This window comes from Styela clava, chromosome 9 (genome assembly GCF_964204865.1).
Source record: "Styela clava chromosome 9, kaStyClav1.hap1.2, whole genome shotgun sequence".
NCBI lineage: Eukaryota > Metazoa > Chordata > Ascidiacea > Stolidobranchia > Styelidae > Styela > Styela clava.
Window position 1 is genome coordinate 2,914,866 of NC_135258.1, and position 12,526 is coordinate 2,927,391.

The 12,526-nt window shown below is 36.5% G+C and overlaps 1 protein-coding gene across 1 annotated transcript; it reads right to left on the minus strand.

Annotated features, from left to right (window-relative positions):
- Positions 1-564: 564 nt before the first annotated feature.
- Positions 565-5,931, minus strand: LOC144427292 (uncharacterized). The gene has a single exon (XM_078116259.1). The coding sequence runs from the start codon at positions 3,978-3,980 to the stop codon at positions 2,970-2,972; it is 1,011 nt and encodes a 336-aa protein (XP_077972385.1). The 5' UTR covers positions 3,981-5,931; the 3' UTR covers positions 565-2,969.
- Between the last annotated feature and the right edge of the window lie 6,595 nt (positions 5,932-12,526).

Sequence of the window (12,526 nt, forward strand, 5' to 3'; positions counted from 1 at the left end):
AGGCGATTGCACGACACCGCGACATTGTCTCATAATCGACTAAAAGCGTATATTTTCGCTACGTTTACAGCGTTCCCAAGTCGTAAGTTATATTTCATATGGGTCACAGCTTTAGAGGAACCAATGGTTTCGTAAAATTTTATTTAGACTATTTAAAATGTTAATTTGCAAATATGTCATATAAACGTGTCTTTGAATTACCTATGTAATGCCATCATGACAACAACATTTTTCTTCATTATTCTTCGTTTTTGGTATTTAATCATAATTTATGCTATAGTTTTCCCAAATTTGATGAAATTAAACGATAATGTGATGTTATACTAAATAGAATCAGAACTTATTGATTCGCAATTCGATTCGAAAATAAAATATTCGAACGCTTAAGAATAACTGCAATATTTTGTAAGTTTTTTTTTTTTTCATAAATGTAACACATTTTTCAAGTGAAAAGTGTCATATTCATACAGAGAGTGACAATTTACAGAAAGTTGATTTGTATAGATTGCAATATTAGCGAAATACAAAAAATTAATATGTAAATGCCATTTGAAATTTGAGAAAATTACAGAACTTTAGGTGGCTGTTTAATTACATCACAATATATGTCACAAACTACACCTATTTAAAAATATCCTTCAAGTATCAAAAACCAGAATAAAATCCGGAAATATTCTCACTATTCCATATATGTGACGCACATGTGTTTTTTTTTCATATTTATTAAAGTTATTATCAAACAAGTAATACAATCCTTATGGAAATGATTTGCCCGTCGGGCGGTACTAAAATTCCGATGTCTCCGTTATTTCTTGACCGTTTCTTATAAACTTGGTATTGGTATTTTCAGCGACATCTATCCACTGGCGAAGTTTTTATTTAAATCGGGTGAACTAAAATTTTATTTAAACTTTAGTTTTTATTTAAATCGGATGAACTTCAATTTTTTAGTACCATGAATATCCGCATTTGTGAAATTGGAGCAGTACGCAAAGGATCACAGTACTGTTAGCGCAAAGTGCACATTCGACGTTTATTTTAGCACAAGAAACGTTAACAGTTTTGTCGAAAGCATGCGCTACGAGTGCATCTTTTGCAGAAAACGTTGCGTACTGGTAGAGAATTTTAGCCTATTTTGTCACAGCTATTTCTAGACTAATTTTTCATTAATACTATTAAAACTACAACTCCTTAGGAGGCAAATGATGATTGACTTGATTGATTGAAACTTAAATTTCCGGAACACAACCAAAAACTAACGAATAGCATTCAAAGTCGCAAAAACGAAGTATTGTTTACATCCACGACTGAAAATCAAACAATGAAACACTGACTAAAAGTTAATGAAAAAAGAAACAAAACCCTCGCACAAAACTTTCTCAATAATAACAATAAAAAACAAAGATACAGTAAAGTCAACAAAGTCTTCTTTACACGTTGATATTTTAGTGTGAAGTTTGGCACTGCTTTTCGCTAAAAAGTTTATCTGCGATGTAGCAATGCGAAGGGTTCATCTGTAAAAAAAACTTGCTCGCACAAGTAAGTGCTACTAAAAGAGGTCATGAAAACTTCCATTCTGTGAATCCTCTGAAATTTTTCTTTAGAGACGCATTTTCGGTAAAATTCTAGTAATGGCAAGTCCTCATTAAACTTCTCCTTTAAATCAGTTTCAATGTACTCCATCTTCACAGAAAAAGGGCAGGAAAACAGCTTGAAATACACGACGGTCTTTTTAAAGTCGGCAAATCTGAGTTTGAAATCTTCCTTTAATTCCGTTATTAGTTCTGCATATTTCTGACTGTTTTGAACTGGAAGACTCTGAAAAGTAGGGAAATGAACAAAGTTGTTGTTGTTTATTTGCGTTTCCCATAGTCGTTGACATGACCAAATACGGATTGATCAGTTGGTCTCTTTATTGCAGGCGTGAATTTAATTCGTTTAGATGGGTAGTTATATCCACCATAAATGCAAAATCTTCTATCCATTTCTTGTTATTGAATTCAAAAATACTAGTACCCTTGCTTTCCATAAAAGTTTGTATTGCACCCTCGAGTTCAAACACCCGTTTCAGCACTTTGCCGCGGCATAACCATCGGACCTTGGTGTAGTATGGAATGTCATCGAAGTCTGCATCCATGCTGTGCAGTAGTTCTTGAAACTATCTGTGGCGCAGCCCTTTGTAACGAATGGAGTTTACCGTTTCAGTGACAACTGACATGACATTTGGCATTCTCAGTGACTTGGCACAAAGATTCTATTGGTGTATTATGCATTGGAACTGCATAGTAGTGTCATTTCCGACTTCACTTGCTCCAATTTGGAGAAAGTTTACTAGACCCTGCAGTCTCTCAGTGGTGATTCCCGAAAGTTTCATTTCCAGACATGACAACCCGAACAATGCATTCCTTAACGAATTCTCCATCTGAGAATGGTTTCGATTGTTTTGCGATTATTTCTGCCACCAAGTGTCTTGCTTTCACAACTGACTCCTGATGCATAAAAAGTTTCGAGAAAACATTTTGTTGTCCTTGAAGAACTTTTGTTAATTATCTTGTCTCGGTATTTATCATAATCCGATGAATGGCAGAAGGCGAACTCTATCTCTACCGGACGGCGATATTAACCATTCACCTTTACTCGGGATCCTGAATTGCTTGTTCCATGTCTGTTACCGTACATTCTTTAGGCGCCAAAGTTGTCAACTCATCAATATTTTGCCTCATCGCCGTAACATCAAGGATTTCAGCAGTAGCAATTATTGCTTATGTCCCCGGCATGTTTGAATATTTGGTTGGGGCTACATTTGAATAAAAGACCAGGTGATAAAATAGAAAAAGATTCTCAAAGGCCAAGAGTTGGACGACCCTGCTCTAGATTCTAGAATTTATTCATGTCTTGCCATGTCACACACCACTCCATTTCATTCGGCACAAGTTTTTCCGACTGTTCATATCACACATCGACTTCCATTACATCTCCACATGTTTCTCAGCCGTAATGTTTTTCTTGTTATGAATTTTCATATGTCTATTCAAGTTCCAAGATCGTGAAAAACATTTGCCACATATCTCACATGAGTACTGCTTTTCACCTGCATGGATTCGCTTGTGTGTGTTAAAATGACTTGATTGTGAAAAACATTTGCCACATATCTTACATGAGTATGGTTTATTACCTGCATGGATTCGTATGTGTCTGTTCAAATCATTCGATCGTAAAAAACATTTGCCACATATTTCGCAAGAATATGGCTTCTCTCCTGTATGAATTCTTCTATGCACATTCAGCCTACTGGAACATGTGAAGCATTTACCACATATTTCACAGGAATAAGAATTATCACTTGAATGGATTCGCACATGTGTGTTCAAAAACCTTGATTGTGCAAAACATTTGCCACATATTTCACACGAATAAGACTTATCACTTGTATGGATTCGCATGTGTTCGTTCAAATAGCCTGATCGTGAAAAACATTTGCCACATATCTCACAGGAGTAAGGTTTATCACCTGAATGGATTCGCATGTGTGTGTTTAAATAACTTGAGTCTGAAAAACATTTGCCACATATCTCACAGGAGTATGGTTTATCACCTGAATGGATTCGCATATGTCTATTCAAACTGCTAAATTGTGAAAAACATTTGTCACATATCTTACAAGAAAATGGCTTCTCTCCTGTATGAATTCGTACATGAGCATTCACAGCACTTTTGTCCACAAAACATTTGCCGCATATTTTACAGGAATATGGTTTTTCCCCTGTATGACTTCGCATATGACTTTTCAGACTATCTGCTCTCAAAAAACTTTTCCCACATATCTCACAAAAGCATAGCCTTTTACCAGTATGCCGATCCATACTAACTGCTTGCAAGAAATGTCTGCCACATATTTTGCAGGAATATATCTTCTCTCCTGTATGACTTCGTATATGAATATTCAAATATTGCTGGACTGCGTAAAACCTTTTCCACATATCCTACAAGAATATGGTTTTTCTCCGGTATGAACTCTCAAATGCTTCTTCAAATTACTTGCTGTTTTAAAGTCTTTTCCACATATTTCGTTTGACAGATCAGACGACCATTGAGTTTAATTAGTCAACTATCCCATTCCAGTATGTAATAAGATATTTTGGACTAAATTCAAACAATCAATAAAATCTGGTAATGAAATATTATATATTCATGTGAATTAAGTCTGAATTCCGATAAGAGTATAGAAAGGAAATAATATCTGGACTGAGATACCAACAAAATGAATAATAGTATACAAGCTTATTCTAATAACTTGTCTTGAGTTTCGCAAATAAAAAAGGGAGATAACAACTGTTTAATACTAGGAATATATAAACATATGTCACTTGCCTAAATAAACAGTTACTCCCATGCAATAAAATACAACTAAAATAACTTATGACTGTTTAATATTAAGAATATAAAATCACCTTCTAAATTAAACGCAAATCAATAACTTTCTTTCACCTCAACAACAAACTGAAATGAATATCTTTTGGACTGGCGTGATCCGTAAGAAAAATCCCATTATAACCAAGTATGCTGAAAATTAATCTTCAATAAACATATCATATTCTCTCAGTATGAATATTCACAAAGGGAATGGATTCATACTATCAAAAGTTCAAAATATAAGACGGTTTATCATTTATTCCGCTAGCATATTGCGGATTTGTAATAACGGCAAAATGCGAACTGACGATATCCCATTCTAGATGACGGAGATTTAAACATGAAGATACCCAGTACCGGTAGTGGAATTCAGCCGGTTTGCACTGCAAATCGAGATACACTGTAGCCATTCTGCCTTTGGCCATTGAACCACTCAAAAAGGTCCTTTTCCATTTCAGGATGTTGTCCAGTTTTGGGCCCTCTCATGGCGCGTTTTGAACTTGGCGTGGATTCCAATGAGCTATCCTTTCTCCATCTTCTAACATTACTCTCATCCACTCCAAACTTTCTTGCTGCTTAAAGGTTGCTTGGCTTTTCTGCAGCCGCTACTACTTTGAGTTTAAAATAACAAGGGTAAGACATTCTTCTTCTGATAGAGTTCGGCATGATAACGGTAGTTTAAAACTGGACTAAACGATAAATGACAAGACTATTTAATAGCGAAACAAGCGAAAGCGATCAAGTGTGTGACAACCAATCACAGATTGTACAAGCGATCACGTGGGATCAGACAAGCACAACCGAGCGATAACCAACCAATCACAGACTGTACAAGCTATCAGCTGTATGATAAGACAATCCACCTTCACAAGCGATCGTGTGTGTGCGTGCACGCTCGTTAACGTGAGAACTTGGTATTGTTTGAAGCTTTTGGAATTACCGGCAAGTCAGCATAATATCAACTCGTTGCGTGATCAAATTCAGATGCGCGAATGAGCTGATTTTTTAGTGCAATCTGAAATATGCGCAGATAAGACGGTCCCTTAGTTTTGAACCTTTTTTTTTGAGTTTTAAACTCGGCCTACTTGTGATCATATACGGTATTACCAATTTGTGTCATGCATAATATGAAATGTGTAACCATGCAACTTGGATGATTCACCATGTGGTTAGGTCTTCCTAACAGCTTGCCATCCAACACTTTCGGGAAAGCACGATATCGGCTTTCCTCCCAAGCAGTGTTCACTATTAGCGCTTTTTTTGGGAACTGCAAAATAGCACTTTTTTTTTCGATTTTGAAGGGCAAAAATTCAAAGTTGACAATTATTTCCGTGCGAGTATGAATTTGACTAATAAGTTGCCTACTAGTACTTTTGTAACCCAATTTTGAATTACATAATGATATTTGCTGGAATTCTAACCTATGTGGTGCATACATATGAGATAAAGAATTCTTGTTTATAATATGATTATTATACAAGCACACCGATTCCGCTTCTTCCGCAAAAACAGTTGGCGGTGTCTTTGAAACCAGATGTTCAATACAACGCAGTGCGTTTCTTCAAACGAAAGTGGTCATGTGACTGTCAAAGACATCGATGAATTGTGACCAAAGTACACGATTTTCTTTTTGTAACGAATGTAAACCTAGGCCATTATTTTTTGAATTAGAAGAAACTTTCAGCAGCATCTTACAGATTCGCGAAATCACCAAATACATAGGTCGTATTAACAGCCATTTTATTGTAACCACGAATGTCAAAAGCACGTGCCATTTTGCGATATTTAATATTATCTATTCATTCTCTATAAATCGAACTTAGACCAGAGTCAAAAATTGGATGCAACTATTTCTCACTGATATGCGAGCTTATGATATTATTGCGGAGAATATTTGTGAGTATATCACTGGAATGAAATATTTTGCACCCCTGCTATTTGCAGAACAACGATTCGGCTAAAGTTGATTGATCGAATACACGGAAGCATTTATTAATCATCTCACTGGCCAACATAGGGCGGAATTGTACGATCATGTTGTCTTCCTTAAATAATAACTTTTTTAATGAATGTTTACATTTGTGTATTATTTATGATATGTTCTTGTTAGGTTTCTTCCCATTTATTTCAAATTTGAAATTGTCCGGGATGCTCAAATAGGTGTGTAATAATAATATTATAGTGTAATCGAGTAACCAACTTACCAAAAGGAAAGTCTAATGAACTTGAGGCGTTCAGCCAGGATTTTTCAAACGGGGGTCTTACGGTAAAATTAAATACCGTAAGTGCTTTAATCATACAATTTACAACTCCGTAAGACGTCTGTTAAATACATTCCAGAGTTTCGTGTAGCTCGCCTCCCTCTGTAGTCGTTTGGTGAATATTTGGTATGCCTATTTCAAGAATCTACTTGCTAATCTTCGGCCACTATTTAAATCGCAATCAGTTGTAACCACGTAGCGTATTGTCATTATCATAAATGAGGTATTTCCGGAGAGAAACAAATATGAGAAATAAAACGATAAAAATTGTGAAAATTAATTTCAAGAGAAAAGTAAAACTCGCGAGTATCAATGGTGTTACAATCGTTTACATGCACAAAAACATCGATTAAATGTCCATGAAATGTGTGAAACTATTACTCGTGGTAATTTAATGTTAATCTTTCTATTGTCATTCTATGAGTATTTACCTACACGTGATTAGAGACGGGCAAAATGGGATTTTTTCTAATGGAATAATTTGAATATTTATTTTTATTGAATAGAAACTCACTAAAGACTGAAAACTTGGTAACAACAAGGCGGAGTTTTTACTTCCTAATTTTGTCACAATTGCGGATTATTTTTTTTGTCACGCCGACCGTTTCAGCGGCCGACATCCTATTTATTGTTGCAGTATATTTTAAAGCACTTTTTTCACAAGTAATAATTCTCACGCAGCGGCGGACATTGAAGTTATTTTCATATTTCAAGTCGAACCATGAGTTCACATGGGCGAAAATGTTAAAGAAACTATTAAGTAGTGAATTCATAAACCTTTTAATTTTATTTTGATCTCATCGTCTGGTTCGATAACAGTTTGTAAATTACGGTCCGAGTTTTTAGCGAACAATATTATCATTACTGACCCCGTGATGGAAATATTTAAAAAGCTAACAATAGCTGACTTTTTATGATTTCAATTTCTATCGTTTCTGTGTTATTTTCGTATTAAATAACAAATAACACACTTTGCAAAATCGTCATTACGTGAATACTCAGTGTTGCTTTGAATTAAATATACTGATTAAATAAATCGGTATTAATAGCATTTCTACATGGTCAAAATAATATTTCCGCCTAAAATCTCTGGAAATTTCCATAGAATACAATATTTACCTGTCTTCTTTATCTGGTTTGACGTTTTAAAACGTAAAAAACGGCTTGGAAGCGCTTGAATTGAACAGATGTGATAGGCGCAGAAAGAAAACACCAACTGAAAGATCTCTCATATTTATCGTTTCCGTCTGATAGCGACAGTCGTAAGTGAATTCTTCCTCGTAACTCTTACTTCGAAATTAATGTTAATAAATTTGATCTTGCTTTTTAATGGCCATGATTTGAATTAATGAAAATGATTGTGTAGGGAGTTTGAAGAGAAGGTCTTAAATTAGCGTATAACAGTCCTTTTATGACTAACATTAAATTGTAAAGTAGGTCAACCTATCGCTCAAAATAGCAGGATGCCGACTTTCATAGTGAATTAGTGTAATCTTTCAAAGAAAAAATAGGATGAAGAAACATGGCGTCAATTCATATCCGTGACCGGGGATGTTATTTAGCACGTGCTTGGTACAAATGACCACCTCTCTGGCTATGACCGGTAGTAACTAATATTGATTGCTGTGTGTATTAATCGCCGTCTGTTGGATGGAAGGAGTGACAAAAATGTGCGCAGCATTGCTGTTCACGGGAAGGAGTACCTGTCGCAACTGACACGGTTGGTTTGATTGCACAAAGTTTTGTTCGCGACAGGTGTGCTTAGCAGGTGACCTTTGTTACCGATGAATTCGCTTGTTTTAAACAAGGGTTTAAACCAGTTAACAGAAAGGCACCTCTTTAATTCGCAATATTAATTGAAAAAGCGCTTTTTCGAGTATCTATGCTGTATGAAAAGAATTTAATCAGAAACTAGGGCACCTTGCTAAAATCGGCAAAAACACTTTCGCACTCATAATTTAGAGTTAACACTGCTCCCAACATGCTTCATATGGAAAACCATATGATGATTCAAGTCACTGTACAATAGGCAAACAAGTTCTATACCTATTCAGATGGGGAAAAATTGATATTCGACTGATATACCGGTCCGATATTGCGCGTTTGACGATATCTCATATCGGCAGTGAACCACTGATATATATGGCAATACTCGGGCAAGCACTGGGCTGCGTGCTTCAACGCCTCTCGCCCTGCATAACTGGTTTCCCAATATTTCTCTCACCTTCTTTTTGTGAAAATGTGTCTCTCCTAATTCCCGGTGGCACATGATCAGCCATTTCATGCATGTTCATAACTGAAAAGTTATTATCCGGAGTAACATTTGGGAAGACTTTTCTAGAGAGTACACAATGAGAAAAAGGCAAATTTAGTATGACAGAAAACGCTAGTTCTATAAATAGAATGGATTTGAAGCTGTTGAGTTTGTAATCGCAGAAACATGGTACATGTAGCTCAAAGCATAATTGTCATCGAAGTATTTGTGGCCTTCTCAAATTTTCTCAGGCAACAGTTTTATCTATATTTTTGGTTGTTTTTCATGTAGCTGAGAATCACACAAAAAAAACTTAATCCATTATAATTGACTAAATATCAGCAGTACTTCACATGTAACTGTCACAATATCGATGAATTTTATCATGATTCACTTTAAAATTTATAATTTTCCAATACCCTTAACATATGCCCACAATTATATTCAACAACGTCAGATTAACAATGCTTTTTCCTGAAAAAGGTCAGACTGATATTGAAGTCACAGAAAAAGTTACAGAATAACATTTGTTCAAGCGGTATCTGGAGTTAGTTAAATAAAAGTCTTACTGCAATGATAATAAATATCAAAATGAAACTACAGACTCACGAGGTACATCATGAAAGCCCATTTTGTGGCTCAATATGATTTATATTAATATTGGTTATCGAACTTTAGCGCTTATGCTCAATATGATTTATATTAATATTGCTTATCGAACAATCGGTGCCAAAAAGTGATACCCGTATCGGTCGAGCTCTAATTTCGATTCTATATATAAACGATGGGTCACGAGTTGTATCATTGTAACATACTAGTTTCGGGCTCAGCACAACCTAGTTTTATAAAACTGAATTCATTTTAGTCCCTCACATCTAAATACTGGAATATAACATGTTACAGTGAATGATCTGCCTAGTCAAACCAAACAAGATTTAAGTCCCGCAATGGTACGGTACCGTACTCTTTCTCATGAAGATTTTTTTAGACATGTAGCGGTAGCAACTAGTAGGTACGATACCGCACCCCTGTGGGCCAGACTGGATTCCATGGCAGATGCCCGCCCGAGGGCGCTAGCGCTCCGCAAAAATGCACGCGATCGAATTCAATTTTGCTCGCCGAAAATTTGCAATTGCTCACCAATGTAAATCGGTTTAAATAGTTTTTAAATCAATAATCTAGTAATGTGAAGATGCCAAAAAATTATAACTTCACAATTGTCGACTAATACTAGCTTGCAAGATTTGGCCTGATCGAAAAATGCGCAGCAAAAAACACCATACCGTGTTGAATGATAGGACGCCCCCTCACCGACGCTGGCCAGTTATCGCTCTGATTCAGCGTATTTTTCATAAAATAATTTTACACGGATGTGATGAACAGTACCGGTATCTAAAGTCGCACAAACACTCTCAAAAGATCAAAAGTGAAACGTCCATTTTTGCTCTGATTTGATGTACTTTTCATCCATTAATTCCACGTAAAAACACTTTCAAATTAATGACGAATTATGTCCATTTTGCTAATTTAACATATTTTTCATCCAATAATTTTACGCGAATGTACTGAACAGTACCGGTAACCAAAGTCGCACAAACACTCTCAAAATTAGCAACAAACTGTAGAAATAATGTTTAGGGGTCAAACGACCATTTTTGCTATGATTCAACATATTTTTTTATACAATACCGGTAATTTTACGCAGATGTATTGAGAGATATCTTAGGTCGAAGTCAGTTTCACCCGGGCACGCCGTGAGCTATAATTGCACGCCAAAAATTCTTATTTGCATGCAGGAATTTCTGATTGCACGCCCGATTTTTTGTTCAAAAAGGCCATGAGATCCAGACTGGCCTGTGGGTTGCCGCCGAGGATGTGGCAACTCTGCATCGCGCCTAAATCGCCCTTGGCAACTACGGTATGCAGTACAGCACACTATCCAAATTCTAAGAATTTCCCTCCATTTGGCTCAATAAAACAAATACTCTTTGGCACGGCGGTGTGGCTCAACTGGCTAAGCGTTAGGAATACGCTCGCCACCGCACCTCTAATTACTCTGCGTGGGTTCGCAGGTTCGAATCCCATGCAGGGATGGTTATGTGCGAGAGGATTGCTGGACTCCTCGCCGTCGTTGGGTGGTTCACGTAACCGCTGGTCGGTTACGGCTTCCTCCACCACCAAGTCCATGCTTCCGAAAACGAACAATATAACTAATCCCATACCCGACTTGGAATGGTAACCGGACGAGAGGCCGTGGTTTGCCATATGGATAAGCCGTCTTATCGGCTTTCCTCTCCCCTGGGATAAATATGTAAATCCTATCCTATCTTCACAAACGAGGGGCGTCTGGGACCACGTCAGATGCTTCATATCGCGCCATTCTTGTCTCAATAATAATCTGAATTAATCGCGGCCATCACATGACCAAAATTGCCGTTTTTTACTAAAAACTCTCGAAAGCTACGGTACAATTTTTTTTCTTTCGGTAAATCGGATTATTTTTTCCCAAGGAATTCAATGATGACGTTACTAGATTGCGCTTTTTTGTAGTATTTTGCGCAACTCGCAGAAATTTCTCAACGCACTGGTCAGGGTTGCCAGACCCCAGCGATAAAAAAAAAACCAAATCAAGACATAAAAAAAAACAGAAAAAGCCAACAATTTTACTAAGTACAAAAGCCCCATGATTTGTCAGATTTTAAGCCCTTGGCAACGTACTGATGATGATGTAGAGCCATCAGTTCATTCAGCGAGGCACACAAATAAAAAGTAAAGTTCCTACAGAACTGTAGAAAGTAAAATAAATATCAAGCGGGCAGCATTATTTTACCATTCAATATATACAATACAGGGTGCCGCTTCAGTCTGTCAGTATGTAATATACCTACAATATGTTTCTACTTAAACTTGTGCTACACCTTAAAAAATTCTCCCTATATCGTACTTTACTATTGAAACATTTTTCACTTTTAAAATTTATAAACCATCAATTTTATTAAAAAATTATCTAACCCCCTGCCGCTCACAGGTGGACCACTGATATCTAATTCAGTAATTTTAGCGTAGTTAATCACATCGTTACTGCAATTGCCGAATTAAACTAAAGCTGAAAGCTCACATAAACGATATCAGGCATAATGAAAATTGAGTTATACAACTATTTTTTGGAAACAGAATGTAAACTGACAAATAACACGCAAAACTATAAAAACGAGAGGGTTCCTTTAATTACCGGAACGGACCCTAAATTACCGGAACGGGATGGAAAACATACATAAACCTACCGGAACGGACCCTTAGATGTCTTGCAAATGTCATTTCATATACTTCCATGCAATTTTTATATTGGATCGGCAAACTTGGGGGGGGGACAGTGGTAAATTTAATTTTCTTTAATTACCGGAACAGACCCTAATTTGCCGGAACGGAGTGGAAAACCAACATAAACCTACCGGAACGGACCTTTAGATGTCTTGCAAATGTCATTTCATATACTTCCTTGCAATTTTTATAATAAATCGGCAAACTTGGGGGGGACAGTGGTAAAATTAATTTTCTTTAATTACCGGAACGGACCCTAATTTGCCGGAACGGAGTG

Coding starts and splice junctions, on each gene's coding strand:
- LOC144427292 (XM_078116259.1), bottom strand. CDS start 3,980: ATGTGGAAAAGGTTTTACGCAGTCCAGCAATATTTGAATATTCATATA.